This window comes from Phoca vitulina, unplaced genomic scaffold (assembly GCF_004348235.1).
Source record: "Phoca vitulina isolate PV1807 unplaced genomic scaffold, GSC_HSeal_1.0 scaffold1, whole genome shotgun sequence".
In the NCBI taxonomy this organism is placed as follows: Eukaryota; Metazoa; Chordata; class Mammalia; order Carnivora; family Phocidae; genus Phoca; species Phoca vitulina.
This window is the reverse complement of record NW_022589704.1, coordinates 1,456,684-1,484,129: the sequence shown is the minus strand read 5'-3', so window position 1 is coordinate 1,484,129 and position 27,446 is coordinate 1,456,684. Positions and strand designations below refer to the sequence as shown.

General features: G+C 59.3%; 1 protein-coding gene across 2 annotated transcripts; it reads left to right on the top strand.

Annotated features, from left to right (window-relative positions):
- The first annotated feature begins 7,592 nt into the window (after positions 1-7,592).
- Positions 7,593-19,342, top strand: CAPN10 (calpain 10). 2 transcript variants are annotated; one of them, XM_032389331.1, is made up of 12 exons: positions 7,593-7,793; positions 10,228-10,359; positions 11,548-11,744; positions 12,514-12,731; positions 14,315-14,456; positions 15,146-15,312; positions 15,642-15,922; positions 16,344-16,546; positions 16,714-16,969; positions 18,280-18,479; positions 18,676-18,721; positions 18,960-19,085. In XM_032389331.1, exons 1-12 carry the CDS (start codon positions 7,668-7,670, stop codon positions 18,987-18,989), a joined length of 1,998 nt encoding a protein of 665 aa, XP_032245222.1. In that variant the 5' UTR covers positions 7,593-7,667; the 3' UTR covers positions 18,990-19,085. The 2 variants fall into 2 exon arrangements, with proteins under 2 accessions (XP_032245222.1, XP_032245135.1); XM_032389244.1 differs by lacking the exon at positions 18,676-18,721 and having other exon boundaries at positions 18,960-19,342.
- The last annotated feature ends 8,104 nt before the right edge of the window (positions 19,343-27,446 follow it).

The window sequence follows — 27,446 nt, the reverse complement described above, 5'->3', positions numbered from 1 at the left end:
AACCTCCCAGCCTGTTCCCCCGACTCGTCTTCCGTGGACACGGGGCTCCCCTGGGGTGGGGGCCAGGAGCTGTGCATGGTCTGTCCTCTGACGAGGGGAGGCTGAGGGGGCCGAAGGGTCTTCCTCTGCGCTCCAGCCACTCCTCGCTGTGCCCTCAGAGGCCCCAGATCCTGCCCTGCAGCCGGGGCTTCTGAGGACCTGCAGCAGCTCCCCCCAGTCGGGCCCCTGGGCCAGGTCTCTGCTCCCTCCCACTGACCCTCAAACACCGAAGCAAAGGAGGCCGCTTGTCACCACCCTAGCTCTGGGCCTTTCTCAGCAGCGGCCCCCATCCCAACCTGGCGTAAAGGCAGGGGTGCGTGGTGGGGGCGAGTTGGTCTTGGGTGACGGAGGGCAAGGGGCCGCAGACATCCACGAGCATGGGTGCAGCAGAAGCTACGGGTGAGATGCGGCCCAGAAGGGGACACGAGGCGGGGACTCCACTGGGCGTCCACCACGAAGGGGGACGACTAAGCAGTGGGCCGTGGGATGAGGAAGCCACTGAGACCAAAGGCTGAGTCCAGGCTCTGCTCAGGGTCGCCCACGGGCTCAGCCTGACGGGGCCGCGCCACTGGCCAGTCCCAGGCACAGAGCCCCGCTCTGCACAGGGGGCCGGGACGCGGGAGGACTGGGAATGGTGGGCCAGCAACCCCAGCACCGCCACGCCCAGCCGCCCGGTCACCAATATCCCATCAACCCTTCCGCGCTCTAGACCCCCCCACCCCCGGCAGACGGCCCAGTCCTCCCCCGCCACGGTCATGGTGCAGCCCACAGCCAGCATCTCGGTGGTCTCCAGGAATGTGGGGATGTGCACGAGGGCTAAGTGGGGCCCACAACCCAGAAACTTGCGAACTGGAAGGCCAGTCACCCGCCCTGCAGGGAACAGGGACGGGGCCACGGCAGCAACATCCCCGCAGAAGGGGGAACACCCGGCAGCCCCATAGCAACCCTAGCACCCTGCAAGGGACCCAGTCCTGCGAGTGGGGGCCCGGTCCCGTGCTCTCGGTGGCCCCTGGCTCCGACCTCAGGAAGGTCCGTTCTCTTCCTGAACCAGGTGTCAACCAAGAAGCCCTCCGTGGGGCTGAGCTTCCTTCTCAGCCTCTTCCCTGCAAGAGGGAAGGTTGTTTTCAAGTCTCTGTCCCACGCCTTTTAGTCCTGGGCTCTGGGTCTCTTCGGCAACTGGACTCTCAGCAACACGGACTTGCCCGCCTTCCTGGGGCCCTGCTAGGTGCGCTCGGCTCCCCGCCCGCCCGGCGGTGCCCACGTGCTCTCTCCCGACTGCAGAAGCAACTCCCAGCCGTCACAACTGGGGGGTGGCGCCCATATCCTTGACCCTGTCCTTGTCACGGCCCGTCCTGGCCCCGAGCTACACTCTGGGGCGAGCGGCCGTGCTCCCAGCCCCGTGAGGCCCGGCGTTCCTGGGCTCTCGACACTCCCCTTCCCTGCAGCCTGGAAGCCGGGGTACGGTCGTGGCCCAGCGCCCCCCCGCCCGCCGTCTGGCTCCGTGCTGCCCGTGCCCCACACACGCTGCGGCTGCTCCCGCCAGACCCGCGGGCGCCTCGCGCACCGTCTGCCCCGTGAGTCGCCAGGGCTGGCCTTGACCGGGTCGCGCCGCTGCCTCACAGCAGCTCCCGGTCACGGCCCGGCCGCCCCGCGCCACGGCACCCGAGTCCTGTGTTCTGATCGAGGGGCACCCTCCCCGGGGCCGGCTGCTCGGCCACGGGCTAAGCTGCGCTCCAGCAGCGAGCCCTCTGCGATGCCAGCGTGTTCAGCGGGGGTGTTTCTCATTCGTGCTGCAGCTGGCGGGGGGGCGGGGGGGGCTTTCCATCGCTGTGGTTCCTCAGGGGCCACCCGTGCTGACGAAGCAGAGGACATCCGGAACATTCCAGACACCCTGCCAGAGATGAGCGAGAGCTGAGGAGGGGCTCACACGGGCCCCGGTGAGGGCACGCACTGGGGGGCCCGCACAGCTCCTCCCACCACGTGCAGGGAAGGGGGGTGGCAAGTGGCAGTAGTGACCCCCACAGGGTGAGGGCCGAACGCTGGGAAACAGCTGCATTTTCGGGACAGAGAAGGGAGCAGCCGGGCAGGTAGGAGAGCGGTGTCAAAGGAGCCAGGGGCAGGACGCCCAGAAGGGGGACAGCAGGGGCCTCGAGCAGCGGCTCTCGTGGCCGTGAGGAGAGCTGACAGCCGAGGGAGGTGGGAGGGAGGCCGCGGGCTTGCATGCGGAGACTCTCTGGTCCTAGGGTCCCTCAGGCCGCGTCCTGTGCAGTCCAGCCCGCCCCAGGAGTGCTCCCCACTCAGGGACTCACTGGGGGTAGGTCCCTCCCCTAAGGCCGGGTGCCTGGGGCGGAACTTCAGGTCGAAAGATAAGGCTTGGTCCGGCACCCCCGGGAGAGGGTCAGCACCCACCAGACCAAACTTACACCCGAGGGAACAGCAAGCAGGGTGGTCAGAGGACGACGTCACAACACGAAGGAAAGCCTCAGCCACGGGGGGGGCTGAAATATGCCATAAAGCAGGGGTCAGCACTTGCGGGACACTGGGACACACAGAAAAGAACCAGGCAGAGGTTTGGAAACTGTTTTAAGGAGCCATCACTAAGATAAAAAATGACCCCCCCCCCCAAAAAAAAGAACACTTGGTAGAAAGGTCACAATGCAGAGGGGATTCATGGGCTGGAATACGGGACAAAGAATGTTCTAGAGTTAGCAAAGGAGTCTAAAGAGTAAGTACAGAGGAAATGTGAATTTCCTCAAGACCAGGTGGTCACGGAGAGACGGATAAAGCCACACAACGTTCACGCGAATCGAGGGCCCTCACTCTGCCCTCGGCTCGCCCTTCCTTCCACAGCTGGGCCCCCGGACCCCAGCCTCCCCTCTGCTCCCCACCACTCTTCCCCATCAGCCCTCCTGGCCCTGGCTCCCGCGTACCTCCCACACCCAGCACAGACTGTCCTTCTGCCAAGAGAAATCTAATGTCAGCTGTCAGCCGTGCCCCCGCCCCTTCTCAGTAAACCGCCACCCGCCCAGACCCTGGGAGAGCAGAGGCCCCAGAGCAGGAGTCAAGAGGGATGATCTACACTGTGCTCATGACAACACGGGAATGCATGACCCCTAGAACCCCTCCAGAGCAGGAGTTAGGGGGAAAATTCCTATTAGGAGCTTGTATTATTTTTATTTTTAAAAAATGTTAACCTACACCACCACCGAAAAGAAGCCATTCCTCTGTCGCAGTGAGCAAAGTGAACTAGGTCTGCCTGGCTTGGGCGCTGTGTCCTCCCCACAGCGGTGCTCACCTGGCCCACCACCTCCTCCCTTTGAAGCTCAGGCTCCTTGTCCTAATATGGGACAGTGAAACCTGCCTTTTGGATGGGCAAGGACAAACTCAACACTCATCGTGTTCAAATGAGTTCGACCCTTCGAGCCCTTAGGGGTGGATGCAAACAAGGCAGAAATAGCCCTGTTCCAGCCCTGCCTGGGAATTCCTTCAGCTCGAGCCTTCCAGCCAGGGAACGGGAGATCCAAGCTTCTAGGACCCAACTCCCACTCCACCCCAAACGATCCCACAGAGAAGCAGTCCGTGTTCTCACTGACCGCCCCCCACGGCCGAGGACCGTGGCCCTCACTGACCATTCCCTGCCCCCGCCCCGGGCCAAGGCCAGCCATACACTTTGCATTCTTTCTCACTTAATCGTCACGACCACCCCGGGTCCTCTGTACCACGGGGTTTGCGGTTGACACAGAGGCCAAGAGCAGCCAGGAGAATCCTTGCGCAGGTGGCTTTAGAGTGGTCCAGGCTCTGGGCTGCGGCTCCAGACACCTCCTGGACCTGCTGGGGTGGCCGCCCGGGTTCCTGCCATCCCTGTGTTCTGACGGCAGATTTAGCTCCGGGATGGGCACGGTGGAGGCTGCGGGCCTGGCTAAGCTGGGGGGCTTTGCACCTGTACCCTCCCCTCATTTGGAGATTCCCAGGGAGAAGGCCTTGCCCAGAGGAACAGGTACCCTACTGCCCGCAGGACCAGGACATTGGGCCCCTCTCTGGCCTCTGGGGGTGGGACCCAGGGCCTGCATGGTTTTGTGGGCCAGAGACTGCTCTGCGATTCAGACCTGGCCGTGTGATGGAGAGAACGCCTGCCCCTAGTCTGAGTCAAGGCATGTCCCTGAACAAAGGCTGTTCTTTTGTGAGGAGTCCCATGAGCTTCCTAAACTGACGGGGCACAAAGCCAGCCCTTCTACCAATTCCGCAGGGCCCCCGGGCTGCCTCACTTGGCACCCCCATCCTGCAGCACCCTCCCTCTGACTCACGTGACTAGTCACCAAGGACCTTCAAAGAAACTAAATCTCGTTCTCCTTTGCTGGTTTAAAACCTAGGCCCCTGGGCTCACTCTCCCGCCCTGGCCTCAAAGACCTCCTTCCCACCGCACAGTGCATGATCCCTTAAAATGAGAGCCCTGGGCTGCCCCCCTCACCACCCTCCCCAGGCTCCCACACCGCTCGTCTGGTCCCTACACAGGCCACACTCCCAGCCCACCCTTCAGGACCTACGGGGGCCTTAACATGTGTGCACAGCTTCCCCGATGCTCTCTTCCTGAGTGTGGGCTGCACTGGGGGAACTTGGTCCCAGTGAAGGGAACGTGGCAGAAACGATGGAGGACATCTGAGGCAGGTCATAAAACACCCTGTCAGGAAGCCTGGGTGGCTCAGTCTGTTAAGCGTCTGCCTTCAACTCAGGTCATGATCTCAGGGTCCTGGGATCGAGCCCCGAATCGGGCTCCCTGCTCAGCAGGGAGTCTGCTTCTCCCTCTCCGGCTGCCGCTCCCCCTGCTTGTGCTCTCTCGCTCGTGTGCTCTCTCTCAAGTAAATAAATAAAATCTTTAAAAAATAAAAAACACCCTGCAGCTTCTGCCCTCCCTTCCCCTCTGATGGCTTGCTCCAGGAGAAAGCAGCCACCACGGGGTGAGAACACTCAAGCAGCTTCACGAAGGTCCACATGACAAGGAGCTGCAGTCCCCCGCCCCAGCCAACCTGCAGCTGATTCAGTTCCGGCCGACACTGTGACTGCCATCCCCCGAGACCCTCAGCCAGAACCACCCACCTGACGCCACATTCCTAACCCACAGAAACCGTGACATCATAAATATCTTTCTAAGTTTCTAAGTTTTGGGGTAACTCGATACACAGTGGTAGACAATGAATACAGGTCTCTGCACGGTGTCTGTAGTGCTCAAACAAAAGATTCAACTCAAAATTTACTCCACTGTAAAACTGTATTTACAATCTATGACCAGAAATCCCAAGGTGGACGATCCCAGGACCAACAAGCTCAGGGGCTCGGCGACGCCATCAGGCTCTTCATCTCTCTGCTCTGGAGTCTGTGTGTGCAGGCCTTTGTCTTCTGGCTCGCCCCCTGCGGTCACAAGCTGACTCAGCAGTCTCCATTACCACACCTCCACACACCAGCAGCCAAGGCTGGCTGCTGCGAGAAGGCGCCGTCACGTGCCCTGGGTAGATTGTGGGAGACGCCCCACAGCCCCCCAGAGGACTGTTCCCTGTGTCCTGTTGCCCTGAGCTGGGGCACATGCTCCTCTCTAAAACTTCTGACCCTGAGCTAGGGAGAGGTCCAGGCTCCCCAGCTGACTTCAGCTGCACCAACTAAATCAGGTTCTTGCTGGTGAGGCAGGGACAGCTATGGAACGAGACAGTCCGCCAACCCAGGGCTGCAGCCACGGCCCAGCTGTTCTGCCTGTCCCTTCACCTGGGACACCTCCACTCTGCCCTCTCCTACTCTGGGTGATGTCTGGGCAGGACACTAGTTTCTAATCTCTGTGTCCCCATGAGAATGCAGGGTTACTGCCCACTGAACAGGGAAGAGATGTGGGGGTTCAGAAGAGACAACCCCCAGCCCCAGCTGTGAAGTCAGAGAACATCCCTTGAAAAACAACAGGGAGTCATCCGGGCACAAGTGTGAGCAAAGTCACGGAGCACAAAACCTCCAGAGCAGTGATAACCTGGCGGGCTTGAGGGGAGCAGGGAGGGCTCAGATTCCATAGAACCCGTTAATACCCACAGGCTCGGGAAAGGAAATGGTCAGATGTGTGTTGTACATGTCCGCAGGAAGCTGCCTGCTCTCCAGACTTTGGAAGCCTGGGTGAGTGGCACAGATCCTGGGCTGGCCTCAGTTCTGCTGCTAAGCACCCCAGTGTGCTACCTGGGGAGAATAGTCCAGCAGCCCAGGCCAGGTAGGAAGCTTGTCACTTACTCCTTCAGGACCCCGACGTGAAGCAGAGCCCAGGCCTTTCCGGATTCCCTTCAGCTACAGGGCAGCCACCAGCCTCCCAAGGAGTCATCAGCATCTTCCGGGAGAGCTACCACCATAGGAATGCCACGATGTCCTAGCATCCCAGAGACCGCTGTTGAGATACCTAGTTGTTTTCTAGAACCTCGACAGAGTGCCCTAGGCCCCCAAAACAGCGTGGTGGGTGGGGCTCACACAGTGTGACACTCTCAGAGGGAGGAGCTGCAGCCATCACAGGAACCTGGGGCAGAGGCTCCAGGACCAGTTCTCGCTCCTGGCAGTGGGGACTTGTCGGATCCATCGCAGAAGGGCTTGGATCGGACTACCCTTCCTATCCGGGGGCTGCATAAAAGCAGCCTGGAACGCAAGATCTGAGTAATCCTAGCAGTGGCGGAGAGCTGCCACGAGAAGGGTTGAGGCCCCTTCTCCTCCCCTGCCCGACCCTCTGTGAAGGCTCCGGTCCCACTGAAGCAGGCTTCGTGGGGGCAGGCAGACAACAAGCCTCCGGCTGACTGCCTTCCGTGCTTCCCAGGAATGGGGAAGCACCGGTTCCTGCAGCAAGGGTGAATACTTAGGCAGGTCCCGAAATCCCTGTCCTCGCCTGCCCGCAGCTATAAGCGCACTTCCAGCAGGTCACTCACTGTCCAGCCCACCAGGACCATATGCCCGGGCATCTGCTGCAGCCTCGTCCCCTGCCCCGCTAAGGACCCAGCGCGTCTGATCCCACGTGGTGTCGAGACAACGTCCCAGGCCCGGCAGGCCCTCCCCGCGGCCGGGTCCCGCCGGGAGCCCAGCCCTAAGCCACCGCAGCGGCTCGCCGCCGCCCGCCGCCGCCGCCGCCGCCGCCGCCGCCGCCGCCGCCGCGCGCCGGGAGGAGAGGCGCATTCTGGGAGGCGGCGCTGCATGCTGGGACCTGTAGTCCGCGGCCCGATCTCGGCCGAGGAGGCCTCTCAGGTCCCTTCAGCCCCAAGTGCCCGCGAGTCCAAGCGGCCCCGACGCCCCGGCCCAAGCTGCACCGGCGCGAGGATACGATGCCCGTCGGAAGGCCGGGGATCAGTCGCTGCTGGGTCAGTTCCCCAGACCCAGCCCCGGAAAGAGAAGAGAAGCCGGGGCGACGGCGCCGTCTCGCGAGAGCAGAGCTCGGGAGCCACGCCCCCTGAGGGGTCGCGGACTTCCGCCGCTCGAGTGCGATTGGGCCGCTGTGTCACGTGGCCCGGCGGTTACCGCGGCGACGGAGCGGGCGCGCGCGGGACCTGCGGTGGACTCGCCTTCCTTCCGGGGCCGCGCTGGGCGCCGGGGGCGCGGGCAGCCCATGGGAGCCGGGGGCGCCTAGGATGCGGGCGCCGGCCAGGGAGCTCTTCCGGGACGCCGACTTCCCCGCCTCGGACTCCTCGCTGTTCTCCAGCTTCTCCACGCCGCTGGCCCAGTTCCGCGAGGACATCACATGGAGGCGGCCCCAGGTGGGGCTGTTGGCGCGGGTCTCGAACCTCGGGTCGGGCCCCGAACCTCGGGTAGCGCCCCGCGCGCTGCCTCCGGCGGGGTGCCGCTGCAGCCCTCAGGAGCGGGGGGTCCCTCGGTAGGGAGCCACCGCGGAGCTCCTGGCCCGCGCCCTCGAGAGCTCGGTTCCGAAGGCGGTTCGGGGCAGGGCGAGACGTCCGGTCCAGCAGACGCCAGCCCTGCCCCTCTGCTGCTCCGACGGGCGTCTATCCGGACTGAGCTTCTGGACTGCGGGGCCCCCCTGGCCACAGGCGGTCCTGCTGTTTCTTGTGTTTGCCGGGATCGGCTATGCTCATGATCTTCTGGAAGGGCAAGGCTGTTTGGCCTCCGTGCGCCTGCATTTTCACATGTGAACGCCTGAAGGCGGCAATTTAAAGGGACGCTCTGGCCTAGGGCTATGTTGGTGTCTTTAGAAATGGTTTATCTGCTGAGTAAGACTTCTCAGGAAGGGCCCTCCCCTGCCTGCAAGTACACAGTCTTAATGGAGACCTCTGCATGGTCACCAGTCCTCGGAGCACCTTGGCTCTGGCCACAGAGGTGCTTGGGCAGCACGGAGAGTGCCAGTTTGGTGTGGAAGGAGGCAAGGGCCAAAGCATGAAGTCTAGGTCGTGCCAGTGGAATTGGGGTTAAAAATGCATTTTAGGCACAGTGGGAGGCCATTAGAGGGTTTTAGTAGAGGAGCAATTTGAGTGGGTTTGTGTTTTAAGAAGCTCACTTTTACTGCTGGCTGGGAAGTGGATCGACAGGGCAGGAATGCAGTGGTCCTAGAGAAAGGTAAAGGGGGTCAGGGTAGTATGGCAACCTTTAGGATGGGGCTTTGGAGTGGATGGATTTGAGAATTAATTTGGAGGGGGATTTTTTTTTTTTTTCTTTTTTAAGATTTTATTTATTTATTTGAGAGAGAGAGAATGAGAGAGAGAGCATGAGAGGGGAGAGGGTCAGAGGGAGAAGCAGACTCCCTGCCAAGCAGGGAGCCCGATGCGGGACTCGATCCAGGGACTCCAGGATCATGACCTGAGCCGAAGGCAGCCGCTTAACCAACTGAGCCACCCAGGCGCCCCTGGAGGGGGATTAATAAATTTTAGTAACCGATTGGAAGTAGAGGGTGAGGATAAAGCAAGGATCAAAAACGACTTTGAGATTTTTAGCCTGAGCACCTGGGTAGATGGTGGTCCTGTTTGATGTGCTGGGGGACAGTGGGAGGTGGGGGACAGCTAGGGGTGGAACTCCTGCGTTGCGTTTTGCTCTCACAGGTGTGAGCAGGGCTGTCCACAGGCAGGTGGGCATGAGAGTCAGGTGCTCAGGAAGTTCTGGGCTACAGGACCCAGACATCAGGGAACGGGGACCGTGACAGGGCCGAGGGCCCCGAACAGTATCTCAGGAGAAAGTGGGTCTGAAGAAGAAGAGAAGGCTTGGAATTGAGCCTTGAGCAACCCTAACATTTCCCAGCGGGTTCAAGCAGTTCCCTGGCAGGTGGCCTGGAGAAGCAGCAGGTGGCAAGGTGAAAGGACAGCCAGGAACACGTGGAACCATGGGAGCCAAGAGGGGACTGTGGGGGAGTGCAAGGGGACAGCCACTGTTCTGATGTTGCCAAGCGTCAGGGAAGACGAGAACAGAGAGAACCCGTTGGATGTGACAACGCAGAGGTGACTGGCCCAGAGGCTAGAGGGGCCTGTGCGGAGTGAGCAGGAGGGAGGAAGTAAGGAAGGCAGCACTTTCAAGAAGTCTGTCAGAAGGGAATACTCAAGGGGAGATAATGCAGGGGGGACAGTATCTTAGAGAAGATGGGGGTTCTCTCTGCCCTATGCTGGTGGAATTCTCCCTGCAGCGGGGAGGAGGCGGGGGTCATGGGAAGAACCCTGGCTCTAAAGGCAGGAGAGGGGGTCAGGTGGGGGTTGCTTCTGAGGAAGCTTCTGGCAAGGTCATCAGCTCAGAGGGTCATGGGCGAGGGCAGGAGCGTGGAAGTGTTAAGAAGAGAGGGGGAAAGGGGAAGGTATAAAGTAGTCTGGGTTTGGGGAAATTCAGCCGGATTCCAGCAGTATGGAGGATCCGTCTGAGATTTGCTGTTATGAGCTTAAAGTGAAATCATTTTCTAGGGCAAGTTAGCTGTTTTGAGAAGGGGGATGGTGAGACTCATCTAGAGTTGGGGTTTTGCCACTTTAGGAAGGTGGACAGAGAGAGACAGGGACCCTAGGACCTAAGCTGGACGGGGTGATCTAAAGCCAGGAGGGACTGACAGATCGGGGCTGTGAGAGGCCAGCTGCTTCCCCTCCCCTCTTAGGCAATGTGGGTGACCAGAAAAGCTCCTCCCCGGTGCCTGTCACCTAGATCCTGTCTTCTTAGTTTTAGAGACTAGCCTTCAGGCATGATGTAACTGGGTGATACTCTTTATTTCAGGAAATCTGTGCCACGCCCCGGCTGTTTGCAGATAACCCACAGGAGGGACAGGTGAAGCAAGGGCTGCTGGGAGACTGCTGGTTCCTGTGTGCCTGCGCCGCCCTGCAAAAGAGCCGGCACCTCCTGGACCAGGTACCCGTGGCGGGGCGGGCAGCTCTTCTGCTGTCTTCCTGTCTGCTGTGCACAGGAAGGAAGCAGGAAGCAGGGCAGCTGAGCCTCCTGCTCCGTGGGCTCTGCTGTGGTCCCCCAGCACGGCTGGCAGGAAGGGAGAGCTCTGCTCTCAGGCCACAGGGGCTCCGAGGCGTGGGCACTGTGTCCCCCTGTCCCCAGGGCTCCAGCGCGGGGGCTTCCTGCCCTGCTCTGCCCTCCTGAGCCCTGGGTTCTGTGCGGGCAGAGCTGTGTGTTTGGGATGCAAAGATGAGCGCACAGCCGCCTAGAGTAGGAAGGGTCGGCGGAGGGGTCCTATGCCCTGGTTTGCAGTAAGTTTCCCTAGCTAGTTGGTTTTTGTTTTTTTTTTTTAACAGGTTTTGAATATAAATTGGCAAAGGGTGATTAAAACTGTTTCGGATGCTAGGCAGATAGCACAGGTGTAAAAGGCCTGCTCAGAGTGCTTCTCCAGCATTCACAGCTTTGTTTGGCTCGCTGCTAGATGTCACTGATCAATGCAGGAACAGTGAGAGTGGTGACCCGTTCCGAGCTACTCCCATGTCAGCAGGCCCCGCTAAGCGCACCGTAGCTGCTGGCCTTTGTTCTCACAGGCCTTGCTGGCTTTGACCCTCGTTTGCAAACGAGGACGCTAAAACCGTTGTTACCATGTTCGTGGCTAGTAAGTGACAGAGTCAGGACCAGACAAGTCTGTGTAGGTGCAAAGCCCACGTGTGTCTTACTCTGGGTGAGAGCTCCAAAGCCGGCAGTGACTGCACTGGGTCCAGGCGCTGGCGGAGCTCCTGAGGCACCCCCCCTACCCCCGCAGCTGGGGGCCGTCTGCGGCCAGCTCTGTCAGGATTGCCTGTAAAAGTCAACGTTTGTTTTGGATTCGGGTCGAGTGCTTATTTGGGACAGTAGGACATCATGGTTGGCTTTAAGCTTTTGGAGACACTTAGCTCCCTCGGTGTGGTCCTAAAACGTTTTACCAAAAAGTGTGTTAGTTTTCTGTGTGACGACTGGGTTTTGTGCCAACACTGACGTCCGGCTGCGGAGCAGAGTCGGGCCCCTGGCAGGGCAGCAGGGTACCGTGGAGCAGCTCTGGTGACAGCGCGTGGGAAACACCGTGTGGTTTGTCTCTCATGCTCTCCTTTTGCCTTTCCCTGTGCGTGGTAGGTCTTTCCTCCAGGACAGCCGAGCTGGCATGACCACGCGTACCGCGGCTCCTTCACCTGTCGAGTTTGGCAGTTTGGACGCTGGGTGGAGGTGACCATAGATGACCGTCTGCCTTGTCTTGCAGGGAGACTCTGCTTCTCCCGGTGTCAGAGAGAGGATGTGTTCTGGCTTCCCTTACTGGAGAAGGTCTACGCCAAGTACGCGTGCTGGAGGCTGGAGGGGCTGGGCCGGGGTGGGCTGGGGAGTCACAGCTGCCTGAGGCCGCCCCTGGGGAGCACGTCTCCGCTCTCCTTGGGCTGTAGCACCCTCCTCAGTCCCCGGGACCTGGCAGCCAGGCCTGCGGTGGGACCGAGCTGTCCAGAGACAGAACTCTGAGACGTGGCCTGTGGCGTGCGTCTTCCCCCGGCCCATTCCCTCTTTCCCCGTCCTTGCTTCAAACTTGGGCCCGAAGGCATCACTCAGCACGGCAAGCCGTGGGAGGGGTGAAGCCACCCAGGTCTCAGTGCTGCTTGAGGTCGTGCCCCTCACCCCGGGTCTGAATGGGAAAACTTTCCTCTTAGAATGCAGCGATGAGCCTGCAGGAAGAGGCCACACGGATAGGCAGGATAGGCAGGCCTTTGTACGGAGGGAGTGAGGGGGGCCTGCGGGGATGTCGGCGTGAGCGCCTCCATCCCGGGGCAAGGGTGGGGTTTGAGCCTGAGAAGTGGAAGAGTGGGTGTTCACAGCCCCACGCCGCCTCACTTTTGTGTCCACACTGGAGGCCGCAGGGTGTTGCTGGGCTGCTGTGCTTCCCGGCCTGTGGGGGTCAGATGACGTCTGTACTTAGTGAGGACGAGGCAGGAGTGAAGAGAAGCGATTGAAGTGGTGGGTGAGGTGATTTGGGGGTGTTGCAGACGCGGGGATGGAAGAGAGGCAGGGTGCCATGCCCCAGTGCCAGAGGCTCACTCCCCGTGGTTGCCCCCCCAGGGTCTATGGGTCCTATGAACACCTGTGGGCAGGGCAGGTGGCGGATGCCCTGGTGGACCTCACCGGGGGCCTGGCAGAAAGGTGGAGCCTGAAGGACTTGGCAGGAACCAGAGGCCAACAGCACAGGCCTGGCGGCTCGGAGCGCAGGACTTGCCGACAGCTGCTCAGCCTCAAGGACCGGTGTCTCATAAGCTGCTCGGTGCTCAGCCCCAGAGCAGGTAAGGCGGCAGGCAGACAGCAGCGGGACGGACCTGCGCCCCCGGGCGCCCCCACAACCCCCACAGCCACACAGGGGCTCGTTCTCGGGGCCCCGTCAGGACTAAGTGGAAAGCAAGACGTTTGTCCTTCAAAGCTGGTGTCTGGTGCGTGACCTCTCCTGCCGTCTGTCCTTCTCCGGAGGGAAGGTCCTTCTCCCTTGACTTTCTTCTTCCTTCTCCCTGACTTATGAGTAGGGCGAGGCTGGAGCCTCTGCCAGGGCAGCCGCCACCCGGACGCTCGAGAACCTGGTGGCGGCGGCATCTCCGGCCTGGCTGGCAGCCTGGCAAAATCAAACTCAGGTTTTCATTTGAGTGATGTCCGCACTCGTTAAAGGAAGTTTCTTGAAAGGAAGAAACCCCGCCCACAGAACTATTTTTCCGTGGCCCTCGGGGCTTTTCCACAAACAGGCGTGTGTGCCGCACACGACATTGCGCTCTCGGCGCCGCGCACACCGCCTTGTCTCGTTCCGTCAGCGAAGCCGCCGTGTTTTCTTACGCTTGCCCTGAATGCGGGCGATTCCGCACGCTACAGATGGCATTACTGAACGTGTTCACGGTTGACAGCGTTCACATTTAGGATGATTTTCGTAATGGGGTTTTTGGCCCAAGAACACGGACACCGAGGTCAGCGGTGCGTGCGGACAGCGAGCGCTGCCGACGTGGGTGGGGGGAGGCGGGGGGAGCCCGCGGACAGCCGTGCAGACCGTGCGGGACACGGCGCCCGAGCTCTCCCTGAGAGGGGCAGGGCTCGTCCTTCGCGCTCCGGGCTGCGCGGACACCCCCAGGCGGGGGGGTGCTGGTGCGCAGCTGGATCCCACGCAGGTGTCAGCGCAGACGCCCGGAGTGGTGGCTACGACGCCATTCTAAATAAAGCTTTTAAAGACATTCCAGAACTTTCTCCTTCTCTCTGGACCGCCCCCCCTCCCGCAGATGGGGCTCCAGTCACCATCTGGCTCCTGCCTTTCCACATGGTTTGACCCAGGGCTCTGGGGGCTCGGGCAAGTGGGGTTGTTTGCTCCCCGGGGCCTCCAGTCTTCCCCCAGCGGCGTTTGGTCCCACGGCCCCCGGCCGTGCGTGCCCCACCCCCACCCCCACCCCGCGCGGCCGGCCTTGCCAGGAGGAGACTGCTCTTCCTGCCCATCCCAGACCCGTCCCAGACCTGCTGCCGACGACGCTGTGGCCGCACGTTTGAGAACCGGCCCAGCACCGGGCACCCTGCGCTGCCGTATCGGCCAGCTGGCTGTCCTCGCTCGTCCACCCAGGCGGGGACCAGGGCCTCGAGAAGGGAAGGACCTGCCAGGCCCTTGGCAGCGGGGCCACAGTCCACACCCAGGTCCTTTGCCGTGGCTGTGCACTGGCTAAGGCCGCTTCTGAGCTCACTTGTCCACAGTGGTCAGGAAAGGAGCCCCGGTGGCCCGTGGGGATCTGGGTGTTGCTGTGGCCACAGTCGGGTGGGCTAGAGCATCCCACGGGGAGGGAGACAGACCTGTGCGTCCGCCCGGTTTGGGGACTTCCTGCCCACAACGAAGCTGTTCCTCACCCAGGTACCAGGGAGCTGGGGGAGTTTCATGCCTTCATTGTGTCTGATCTGCGAGAGCTCCAGGGGCGGGCCGGCCAGAGCATCCTGCTGCTGTGCATTCAGAATCCCTGGGGCCGGCGTTGCTGGCAGGGGCCCTGGAGAGAGGGGTGAGTATGGGCGAGGGCCGGGGCTGTGCCACCGTCAGCGAGGGGAGAGGGCTGGGGCCCCGAGTGGCAGCGGAGAGCCATCACAGCTGTGCACGTGCCCGGGCTAGTTTGTAGCTGGTCAGCGCAGTGCGCGGCTGGTCTCCCACAAGGCCCCTTGGCACCTGCTTGTGGTCCCCCGGGTCCGGTGTTTCGCCCTAGACAGCCCCAGGAGGCTGGTTTAGTGCTTGGCGCCGGGACCGAGGCCGCCCTAGGCCCTGGGCTCCTATCTTGAGGGTGCCCCCGGAACGGTGGATGCCCGGTCAGGCTGCGGGTGACAGGGACATGTGGGATGCCCGAGTCACAGTGCTGAGCTCAGCTTTAAGGCCTTTACTGACGCCAGGGACCAGGATTGAATGAGGGCCCTGGGTCCACTCCCCTCGGCTGACCGCAGTTGGTCAGCAGATCCGACCCTGGCTCCTGAGTGCAGGAGGCTGGCGGCAGTTCGGTGTGAGGCGATCGGGCACGTCCTTCATTGGCCTGCTCATGGGCACAGCCCTGGGCAGACGTGTCCGGAGGCAGGAGCCTCGGGGAAGGAGAGAGGGGATTGCCCCGAGGAAGGGCCGGCAAGAAGCTGGCAGGGCACAGGCCTCCCCAGTCAGTGCTGTCAGCTGTGGGGTGAGGGGCCGCCGCTGAAGTGAGCTGCCTTCCAGGGGCGAAGGGTGGAGCCGGGTGGACCCAGCCGATGAGTCTGAGTTGCTGTCCCAGCTGCAGGAAGGAGAGTTCTGGGTGGAGGAGGAGGAGTTCCTCCAGGAGTTTGACGAGGTCACCGTTGGCTTCCCGATCACGGAAGCCGGCCACCTGCAGAGCCTCTACTCAGGTAAGGGGGAGGCCTGCACCCGAGGGGAGGCCGCCATCACCTGGGGTAGGCCCTTGGGGGGCGACAACCCACATGGCTCTGCCCTCTGAGGTCAGGGCTGAGCGGCCACCGCATCCCCCTAGGGGCTCCTGGGCACGACCCTCGCCCCAGGCCCTCTTCTACTTCTGTGTGCGGAGAGATGGCTTCATCCCCTGCCGTCCCAGGCGGCCTCAGGTGGCGGGAGACCATGGGGCCCCCTCCTTTAGGGTGCCGTGGCCGGTGTGGGTGCGAGTGGCGGGGCAGCCCGCGTGGGAGCCCTTTCCTGAAGCTGCTGTTGCTGGCTCTCCTAGGAAAGGCGCTGTGCCACACTCAGGAGCTGCCTGGGGCCTGGGTCAAGGGGCAGTCGGCAGGAGGCTGTCGGAACAACAGCGGCTTTCCCAGCAACCCCAAGTTCTGGCTGCGGGTCTCAGAACCGAGCGAGGTGTTTGCCGCTGTCCTGCAGAGACCCAGGGTGTGCGCCGCGGGCCGGGCAGGCCGGGCTCGGGCTCCGGTGGGGGACGGGCCTGCCACGAGGAGCCCGGCCAGCTTCCTGGGTGAGGACTACCAGGCCGTGGGCCTGCATATCTGGAAGGTAACTCTGCCCTGGGCCCAGCTCCCTGCTCAGGGTCTGGGGTTGCTGGGACACGAGCGACTGCCGGGAGCCTCTCCGACCTCATCCTCCGGGGTCGCACGCCCGCTGGACCTCCCACAGCCCCAGCTCCGCCCGGCCGGTGTCGTTGGACAAAGGGAGATGAAGCAAAAGGACTGGCAGGAGGGAGGGGGGCATGGCCCTGTCTAGACCGGTCTGCTCTGCCCCAGAGCAGGAGGACTTGGACCCCGGGGTCGAGTGAGAGCCCTGGGTTGGGGGCACTTTGAGCCGGGCCCCGCCGAGCTGGGGAGGGACCCACAGGTCTGGGTGCTGTCTTTTGTGAAGCCGTTCGAGAGGTCCTTCTGCTGGGCGAAGGCAGTGGGGCCGGTCTCCGGACGGTGGCACACGGTCCTCCTCTGTGCAGGTGGAGAAGCGGCGGGTCAGCCTGCCCAGGGTCCTGTCCACGCCCCCCGTGGCCGGCACCGTGTGCCATGCCTACGACCGGGAGGTGCACCTCCGCTGCGAACTCACGCCAGGCTACTACCTGGCCGTGCCCAGCACCTTCCTGAAGGACGTGCCGGGGCAGTTTCTGCTGCGGGTCTTCTCTAGCGGGAGAGTCTCCCTCAGGTGAGAGGGGCAAGGAGGGGCTCTAGGCTGTTCTCCCCCGAGGGCCCGGCTGAGGAACGGGGAGCGCGGCCCCGGGCAGCGTCCTGGAGATTTGCGTGTATTCGCGGCCCACGGCGCAGGCCCTGAGCGTGCTAGCAGCCGCCCTCCTGTGTGTCTTTCCCGGGCAGTGCCATCAAGCCGGCGGCCGGGAGCCCTGCCCCTGGGGAGGCCCTGCCCGCGGGCGAGTGGGAGACCGTGCAGCTGCGGGGCTCCTGGAGAACCGGCCAGACAGCAGGGGGCAGCAGGAACTTTGCCTCCTACCCGAGCAACCCCTGCTTCCCCCTGTCGGTCCCTGAGGGCCCAGGCCCCCGCTGTGTCCGTGTCACCCTGCGTCAACACTGCCAGGACACCCAGTGCCACCCCATCGGCTTCCACGTCTTCCAGGCAAGCTCCTCCTGCGCTGGGGGGGCCGGGGGGAGGCCCTCAGAGACCCTGTGTCCCCACCGGTGGCCGGGCGTGACTGAGGCCTGGACTCGGTCATGCGGGCACAGCCGGCTGGCCGGTCCCATGCAAGGTCCATGTCTCGGTTTCCTGAAGTCTGTAATTCACTGGGGTCCTGGGTCAGCTCACACGGCCTCTTGGCCACTCCCCCAGCTCAGAACGACGGTGTCATGAGGTCAGTTCTGCTCCCCAGAACTGTGCCTCCCGCCCAGGAGACCCGATGGCGTGCCCCGCCCTTCCCCGTGCCCCACACCCCCTGGGGCCCCTCTTCTGGAGAGCGGGCGTACCCTGGGGGCCAGGAGGAGGCCCTGGCCCAGGCTCGCTGGGCAGAGCGGGAAAGGGAGGGAGGGAACCACATAAGACAGTGTGGGGCCCCGGTGGGCAGATGCCACTGAATGCTCGGATGGTTCTCGGGCCAGAAAGCTGTCCTGGGTGGAGAGGAGCGGGTGCTGAGGCCCAGGTGGGGCCTGTGCATCATAAACACCACCCCAAATCTCCTTCCTCCACCTCAGCCGCTCTCGTTGTGCCGGGCTGCAGGTGGGACACCTTAGCAGACCTGTGGTTGGGGGAAGGGGGACAGGCACAGTGCCAGAGGTCAGAGGTCGCAGGCCCAGATGCCATGGCAATGGAGTGGCTCCCAGCCCACGTGTGTGCTCCTCCTTGGGGCCCCACTTCAAGACGGGCTTGACGGACTGGTGGGTGCCCGAGGAGGGCATGGGCCCACACGATGGCTCCGTTGTGGGGTGGGTGTGCTCAGCCTGGGCTGCAGATGACGGGAGGGAAGGGTAGGCAGGTGTCTGAGAAGCTTCTGTACCCTTGGGAGGACAGAGCCTCTGCGCTCCCCAAGAGCGGAGGGCTCATTCTGGAGTCTTGCCCCGCCCGGGCTGCCAGCTGGGGCACCAGGAGCTCTGATAGAAGTGCCAGCACCAGGAGCCAATCAGGTGACTCGGGACGGAGCCCTGGGCAGTGGTGATGGTGGCGGTCCCCCAGGCAAGGGCCGCCCGCCTAACAAGGGCCGTGGGGCCTCGGTGAGCGGTGAGCCCAGCTTGGCAGGCGTGGCAGGTCTTCCTCCGTGGAAAACGGCAGGTGTGGTGACGTGGGAGATCCAGGCGGACGGCCCCAGGCTGGTCCCGACCCCAGACATCCCAGCCTCAGAAAGGGAGGGAAGTCCCGAACTGGGGAAGGAGAGCAGCTCTTGGTGGCCGTGGCGGCCCAGTGGACAGGCCTCCCCGTCTGAGCCCGTGCGTCCCCAGGTTCCGGTGGCCGGGGGGAGCCGGGGTGCGCCCGGCCTGCTGCTCCAGGAGCCTGTGCTAAGCTGCGTGCCGCATCGCCACGCCCAGGAAGTGAGCCGGCTCTGCCACCTGTCGGCCGGGACGTACCGGATCGTGCCCTCCACCTACCTGCCGGACACAGAGGGGGCCTTCACGGTGACCATCGCCACCAGGATAGACAGGTGGGGCTCCAGGGCTGGGCGGTCCTCAGTGTACGGTGTGCACCGCCCTGTCGTCGCCTCCGCCCCGCCCGCCCCGGCTCTGACCCGTCCCCGGCAGACCGGCAGGGGAGCACGTCAGCTTGCAGGGGCCAGGCAGGAGAGCGCGGCCGCTCCTCGAGCTGGGGGCAGCCGGGCTACCCTGTCCTCTCCCCTGCAGGCGCTCCATTCACAGCCAGGAGAGGCTGGGGCAGCTCCTTCAGGAGGTAGGTGTGGGGCTTGGGTCAGGGCTCGGCCCGTACTCCGCCTGGGGGCCGCGTTCCCGCAGGCTCCTCCCGGGGGCCGCGCTGCAGGCCGGTCTGTGCCCTGGGACACAGGCACCCTTGTCTCTTGCCAGGAGGGCCGGGAGGCTGGGGCCGCAGTTAGACCCGGGCAGTGCGGCCAGGTGCATGAGGGGGGCGGGCCCCCGCCGCCGCCCACAGCTCGCCGTATTCCCTCCTGCAGGCCTCCTTCATGGCAGTTAGGAAAACCTAACCGGGTGACCCCCCGTGTCAGCTCTGGCGACTGGGGGTTCCGAGGGGCTCCCTCACACGGTGCCACCAGCCTCAGCACCGCGGCGGCCGCGCGTGCTCGCAGGTCCAGGCGAAGACCCCGGCCCGCGGGGCAGGTAGCCCGGGGCACAGCAGGTGCCACGGGGAGCGCACAGGGCGTCTCTGATCCACGCGGCTGGGGCCGCAGAGCTTCCCGGAGACCCTGCACAGCATCTGCGCCTGGCCCCGGAGAGAGGCCCTGCAGCAGACGAGAGCATAGTATGACAAATCTTGTTTAGAACTATTTATGTGCAACATTTTTAGGAAGTAACTTTCTAAATAAACGTGAGTACTGAGTGGTTGACAGACGAGTCGTCTCGGGTAGCGGGTGGCTCGGTCCGCTCTCGCTGAGGAGGAGGGGCAGGCCCGGGCCCTGCCTCCCCTGGGGCCCTCCGCCAGCCGCTCCTGCACTGGGGGTGGCCAAGGCCTCCGGGACGGGCCGGCTGGCCTGTGAGGCGGGTGCAGCGGGTGCTGAGGGGTTTGGAGGGCCGGGGAGGGGTGGGCACGCCGGTACAGGAGCAGAAGGAGGGGCCTTACCCCCGCTGGCTGCCCGGAGAGACCCCGAGGGGCTGCCAGCTGCAGCTGTTTGCTCCTGACGTGGGTGGGAGGCGTCCCTTCCAGTTGGACGCAGTAGGCCCTGATCTCAGCCGGGCCTCTCGCCCACCACCTCCCACTTCTCCGACTCGCCAGCGCCCTGTTGTCACCGTCACCCAGGGTGTCCAGCTAACGCGCCACCCTTCCAAAGGAGGGCAGGGGGCCGCTCCTGAGAGAACCGCTGCTCACTGCCCCACCCCCCTCCACATATGGGCAGGACGTCTCTAGAAGGCAGGGCCTGGCCTTTCTGTGGCAGAGGGGCGGGATCAGAAGCTGGTGCCGCTGCGTGAGTGGCCCTCGCTGCGACCCTGTGACCGGTTCTCTGGGGTCGAGTGAGGACAGAGGAGGGCCCCCAGGATCTGCAGCCTCTTAGGTGGGAAGGCAGCCTGGAGGAGGCAGCCAGCCACCAGCTAAGCGGGGCTTCGGGGCCCGGCCACGGCCGTGGGGCGCAGGCGGTGGCCCCTGGCTGGAGGAGGCGGAGGGTGTGCCCCAGCATGTGCGCCCTCCTGGCCAGCAGCCCCCGGCCCGCGCCAGCCTCGTCCTTCCTTCACAGGCTCCTTCAGCTGGCCTTGCCCCGAGGGCATCCTCAGTGGCTGCCTGGCCCAGTGACCTCCAGAAGTAGCTTGCGTTCTCTGGGCTTCGGTGTCCTTGCGCAAAACGTGTCCGGGCTCTGGCCACGCTCGGTGTGTCCCGTGTCTGGGCTCTGGCTCTCTGCTTTGCCCTGGAGTCCTTGGCCTGGCTCGGCCTGCGGAGTGGGTACCAGCTCGGCTCATCCTGCTGAGGGAGGGAGTGATGGAACGTGGACCTGTGCCCCCCCCACCCCCCCAGGAACCCCGCCCCCCCCCCCAGGCATCAGAGACCTCCAGGCTCCGCCTTTCTTCTCATGTCTGCCGTCGCCCCCACTCCCAGCCCCATGCAGGATGCACCAGCTGAGCTGGGGGTAGACCACAGGGCCCCACAGGCTCAGGGCCGGCCCACAGCTGCCTCACCCCTCTGCTGTGTGGACTGGTATGGACTGGAGCCCCCCGCCCCAGCCCTGGCCTGCAGCTCCAGGGACCCCAGCAGCCGCGCTGGCCACACCAGGGGAGTCCCGGCGGCCAGGCCCCCGATTCTGTGCACCTGCCAGTGGGGGACTGGGTAGCGTGAAGGGCCTCCCCGCTGCGTCCGGTGGCCCCGGCCGACCCAGAAGGGTGGGTCTGGGTGTGTGCTGCTGAGAACAGCGCCTTTTCAGCCTTCCCAGCAGACGTTGCCCCACATCACCTGTTCGGGCTTCCTTCCCCTTATCACTTCCTGCTTCAGGCAGGCAAGCTGTGCCCTCCCCGTGGGAGCCGTGTCCTGCCCAGTCCTGGGCCTGGGTCTGCTCTCATTGGCCTCGCCTGCCCCCTCCCCCAGGCCTGGGTCAGCCTTGGGGGCGTCAGGTATTCTGGGGTGAGTATCAACATCCTGATGCCCTGGGCGCCGTAGTCAGGGAGGGGGCCTGGCCGGGCAGGGCTCCCCGGGTGAGAGGCAGGCTGGAGCTGGGTGAGCGGGCCCAGGCCAGCCAGGCTGGGGCAAGGTTCTCAGATGCTGCAGGCCCCTTCCTCTCTGTCTCTCTGTCTCTCCATTAATAGTCATTTCTTTCTTGCTCAGTGTCCCATGTCTGCGTCATTTGGTCTTACTAGATTTTTTTTCTCCTCTAATATTTAACAGATGGAAGCTAGATTTGCTGCCTTTTGAAATGAACAGAAGAGTCACTTTTTTACTGGGGACACTTTGGTGTCTGGGGGACCCTAACACAAGGCCTTGGACATGGCTGCTCCATCAAGGAGATGCTATTTACTGGTTTTGAGGATGAATTTTAGGGGGCAGGCTGGGCCTTCCAGCCCCCAGGAGTACTCAGCTCTGCGGCTCGGGCCCAGTGCCCGCCTGGGGGACCTGAGCTGCAGGGCTCCGGCTGGTCCTCTGATTCCCAGCAAGTGCCATCTGTCAGCACAGACAGTGGTAACGCATCTGGCCGGGGAGCCTGCTCACTCGGGCCCTGGGGGACATGCGGCATGGAGGTTTAGTCACCAGGCTTGTGCACGGTTGCCTAAAGCACTCCCCATCCCATGCCTGCCCTCCCCCCACACACAGGGCCAGGGCTCAGGCTTTGCCCATCCTCAGCTGTCTGTCCCTTCACAAATCACCCAGGAGGAGAGGCTGATAGACAAGAAGACCGCCCTGCCTTGGGCTGGGCTGGCTGCTCTGTCAGGGGTCAGTCCTGGTCCCCTGTGTGTTCGTGGGGCCTGGACAAGTGTGATGTTGGGGCACCGGGATGTGTGTGTGTGTGTGTGTGTGTGTGTGATCTGATTGATGTGCTCTCATCCCTCATCCGCCAAGCCCCAAAGAGAAGACCCATCAGCATCAACATCCCTCTCTACCCTGCTCCCCCATTCCTTCATTCTGAAGCCCCTCTGAGCATGTGTGGGGTGCTATGGATGTAGCCAAGAGGCCCAGCACCCCTGCCTTTGAGGCATGCACAATCCATTAGGGATGACTATCTGCACACAGGTCATGTGGATACTCCTGATGGTGAGGGACAGATGACACATGGGGGTGGTCCTTGACCAGCCTGGGGCCAGCAGTGCAGGGCAGGGGCTGACAGAGGAGCTGGGCACCCGCAGGGAATGGAAAGAAGCTCTCTGTGCCTACGGTGTGGGGAGTAGGCTCAGAAAATGTGGCAGGAGCTGAGGCTGGAAAGGTAGGTAAGGGCCTTGAGGTCCATTTAAGGAGCTTGGGTCTTATGTTTTGGGTGGTAGGGAGCCACTGCACAGTTTTAAGCAGGGTCTGATGTGTGTGTATTTGACATTCTCTCTCTCTGGTCAAAATTTCTGGATGGGGAGGGGACCAAGCAGAAGGCTGTTGCAGACATCAAGGGAGAGATGATCGTGTCCTTGCCGGACGGGAGGTGGTAGAGGCAGAGACAAGAGGTCAGTGTTGAGGTAGCGTTAGGAGGCAAAATCAATAGAACATGATGCTTGATGGATTATTAATTAGATCAATCCCACAAATCAGCATGAGGAGAATTAATCCCTTCCAATCCATGAACATGGTCCATTTTTTGAGGTGGTCTTTAATTTCTCTCAGCAATATTTTGTAGCTTTGAGCATAGACATTTTATGCTTTTTCTTAACTACTTTGTTTTTTGACACTTGCAAATGATATTGTATTTTGGGTTTTATTTTTCCAGTTTATTGCTAGTATATAGGAATACATTTTTTGTATATTAATTTTGTGTCCTATAACCTTGCTAATTCACTTATTAGTTCATAGTTTTGGGGTTGGATTTTGGTTTTGGGTTTGTTTGTTTGTTTTTGTAAATTCCTTAGGATTTTCTACATACACAATTAAGTCGTATGTGAAAACAGAAAGTTCTGCTTTTTTCTTATCTGAATGCATTTTTTCTTGCCTTATTTCTGCTGGCGAGGACCTCCAATACCATTTTGAATAAAAGTGGTGAGAGAAACTTTCCTTGTTCCTGATCACAGTGGGAAAGCATTCAGTCTTTTACCATTAGGTGTGATTTTTTTCTGTAGGTGCCCTTTGCCAGACTGAGGCAATTTTCTTCTACTCCTAGTTTGCTGAGAGTTTCTATCATAAACAGATGTTGAATTTTATCAAATGATTTTTTGCATTTATTGAGAGGATTATATAAATACTCCCCTTTATTTTATTAATGTAGTCAATTATATTGGCTGACATAGTAATGTTAAAATAACCCTTACATTCCTGGGATACTTGTTTGTGATGTATTATTTGTTTTATATATTGCTGGATTCAGTTGGTTAATATTTTATTAAGGATTTTTGTATCTGTGTGCATACATGATTTGATCTTTATTTTTCTTTTCTTGTAATATCTTTGTCCAGTTTTGGAATGAGGGTAAAGCTTGCCTTTGAAAATGAGTTTATAAGTGTTCTCCTCCTTTATTTTCTGAAAGTATTTAGAATTGATATTATTTTATTCTTAAATGTTTGATAGAATTCATCTGAGTCATGAGTTTTCTTTGTGGAAAGGTTTTAAATTATGAATTCAGCAACTTTAATAGATATAGACTACAAACACAGATATAGACTATTCAAATTTTATTTCTTGTACAAATTTTGGCAAGTTGTGACTTTTAAGAAATTTGTGCATTTCAACTGAGTTGTCAAATACATTTGCATGAAGTTAATAATGTTCTTTTCTTCTTCTTCTAATGTCTGTAGGATCCTGATGCCTTCTCTCTCATTCCTGATAGTAGTAATTTGTGGGGTGTTTTTTACCTTGATCAGTCTAGCCAGAGGTTTATCAGTGTAACTGATCTTCTCAAAAACAAAACAAAACAAACTTTCATTTTGTTGGTTTTATCTATGTTATTTTTGTTTTATATTAAATTTCCACTTTTTCTTATTTTCTTTCTTCTACTTACTTGGGTTTAATTTGTTGTTGTTTTTCTCCTAGGTTCCCAAAGTGGACTCTTAGATCAATGATTTTAGACCTTTTCTCTTTTCTAAAATAAGCACCCAAAGCTACGAATTTTCCTCAAAACATTGCATTAGCTTTATCTCACAAATATTGATAAGTTGTGTTTTCATTATCATTTAGTTCAAAATATTTCCTAGTTTCCCTTTGATTACTTATTTGACCCTTGAGTTAATTATAATTATGTGTTTAAGTTCCAAATATTTGGGCACTCTTTAGATACCTTATATATCTTTTTGTTATTTATTTCTAATTTAGTTGTGTTGTATTTAGAGAATATACTCTATATAACTTAATTCCTTTTAATTGTATTGAGACTTGTTTTGTGGCCTAGCATTATGGCCTATTTTGGAGAACGTTCGCACGTGTACTTGAAAAAAATACATACTCTGCTGTTGTTGGGAATGCTGTTCTCTTAAGTATCAGCTTGGATAAGCTGATTGATGTTGTTCAAGTCAGCTATATCCTTATCAGTTTTTCTCAGTTACTGAGAGATGCGTCAAAATAACCCATCGTTGTTGTGGATTTCTCTATTTATCTGCTAGTTCTATTAATTTACTTCACATATTTTGAATCTCTGTTATTAGGTAATACACATTTAGAACTGTTAGACATTCTTGACAAGTTGATCCTTTTATCAAAGAAATGTCCCTTTTTATCTCTGGTAATATTCTTTGTATTGAAGTCAACTTTGATATTAATTTACCCATTCCAACTTTCATGAAATTATCATTTGCATTTTCTATCTTTTTCCATTCTTTCATTTTGTTTACTTTTAACCTATCTTTATGTTTAAAGTATGTGTCATTTAGATAGTATATTATCACTTTTTGCTTCTTTAACCTAGTTTGAAAATCTTTGCCTTTTAATTGGAGCATTAGACCAATTCCATTTAATGAAAGTGTTGATGTCGTTGGGTTAAATCTACCATCTCGCATTTGTCTTCTATTTATCTCATCTTTTCTTTGTACCTTTTCCCTCCCTCTTTTGGATTGAATGTCTTGTTTCATATTCCATTTATATCCTCTATTGGCTTATTTATTCTAACTCTTACTTTTTCAGTGGTTGCTATTGGGTTTATAATATGCATATTTAACTTACTGATGACTGATTGGATGTAGAAGGAAGGGGGAAAGGAAAGGAAGGGGAAATTGAGTGTCAAGAATGGTAGTCAAATATCTGGTCTGGGAAGCAAGGAAGATCATTCTCTGAGATGGGGAACTCGGAAGATTAGTGTTAGAGCAGGAGGTGTTGGTGAAGGGGGATGTTGTCAGTTTTGGGCAAGTGCACTTGAGGTTCTTGTAGGGCATCCAAGAGAAGATGCTTGGGAGGCAGTTCCATGTGTGGTCCAGAGGCCTGGGCTGGAGCCAGCAGCTGGGCTCGTGGGCATAATGGTGATTGTTGAACCAGCGGGAGTGAGTGAATCTGCTTGTGGCGAGTGTGTGTTGGGGCAAGAAAAGGGTCTAGAACCCAGCGCCATGAGCCCCAATTTAGGGACCCAAATGGAGAACCGCACAGGTGTGAAGGGAGAGGCCGGAGAGGAAGGAGCAGAACAAGGCAAGTGTGCCACCTTGGACCAACGAAGGCACTGACTTGGCAGCTAGCCCTGGGTCGCCACGGGTTTCAGAACTTGGGCAGGATGCAGGGGCCCTCGAAGGTCACTGGGGAGTCCACTCTTTAATTTGTGAATGTGTCCATGGCTGGACACTTAGATCTATCTGATATCTTAGTAAAACGCTTGAAAATGAAGAACTTTGCCACATGCTGCTGGAGTCCAGTAAGATGAGATGATGCCCGTGAGGCCCCTGCCGGGGTCGGTGACTGATCGCACTGGGACCTGGCCTCAGGGTCCGAGCACGGCGGGGCGCTGAGGGGCCGGACTCCGCGTGAGGACACCTCCTGCAGGAGGACCGAGCCCTGAGCCACCACACGCTCCGCTAGCAGGGCTCGGCAGACAGCTGGGCCCATGGGGGGGGGCGGTCCCTCATTCAGACCGTGCCTCCGGCTGCCCGACTGTGGCTTCCTGCGAGCATAAGCCCCACCGCGATGGCACTGCCTCTGACCTAGAGGACGAGGCTGCCCCACGCAGCTCAGGGCCTGGGGGGGGCGTGCTCAGCAAATATATGCTGGAGGAAATCAAAGTGGACAGGTGGGCATGGGTGAAGCTGTTGGGGTGCAGGCTGCCATGGGTGGGCCTGCAGGACGGGCAGCTGGGGAGGAGAGAGCAGAGGTGGGGTGTTCCAGGTGAGGGCGAGCGGATGTGAGAGCATGGACCACAAAACTGTGTGTGTGCATGCGTGTGTGTGTGTGTGCGCGCGTGTGTGTGTGTGTGTGTGTGAGAGAGAGAGGAATGTCAATGCAAAATGAACAAACCTTTAGAATCTCTAGAAGTAAGAAAGAGTTTTATTTGAGCCCAGGTTAGGACAGCTGCCAGGAAATGTGCCTTCACAGGGAAGAAAGGGCTCTGGAGAATGAACAGTTTTTACAGGGCTATAGACTTTTTGCATCTTGTAAAAAGCTCAAAAGATTATAGATTAACATATAGGCAGGAATCAGGAGTTTTATCGTCAAGGAATGAAGGGAGTAGCGCATTGATTGTATCTCAAGGACAAGATGGTTTTCCTTTAGGCTACTCATTCACAAAGCAGGTGTACAACGCATGCACCGTGGGCCACAAATCAGGCTTTTGGTTTGAACCAAAGCCTGATTTCTAAGTCTAAAAAGAAATCTAAAATGGCTTCCCGTGTATATCAGGCCTTTAGAGTTTTTCTCTGATCACAATGCAAACAAGATTCTGGAAAAAGAACCTTGAACTCCATATTTTTTAAGTGAGCAACTATCAAGTAAAAAAATTAAGTTTTGCTCTATGACTCCTTAATGCCCGGCTCTAACCCTACCCTAACCCGGCCCCCACCCTGACCTCCCCCTCACTCTAGCCAGAGACCCAACCCCAACCGTGGAGGGGCCCACTGTCCTCCCTCTCCCCGTTCCCATCACCCTCACACCTGACTGTGCACCTCCTCCCCACCTCAGTGGCCCTCCTGCCCTCCGGAGCCCACCCCATGTCAGAGGGTCGGCTCAAGCCCCTCACTGCTCCTCCCCTGGCCTCTGGTCCCGGGTGCGGGCTGCATCCTAAACCTCGCGCTGGGGAGGAGCCCCGGCTGAGCATTCCAGTCTCTCGTCTCTGCACTCCCCGCACCCTGGAGCCGGTCCCTGCCGCCCCCCGCCCCCCACCTCCCGGGGCCTTAGCTCTGGCCTGCAGTGGGTGGGTCTCTCATTGGCTGGGCCGTGACTGCCTCTCATTGGCTGGGCCGTGACAGTCTCT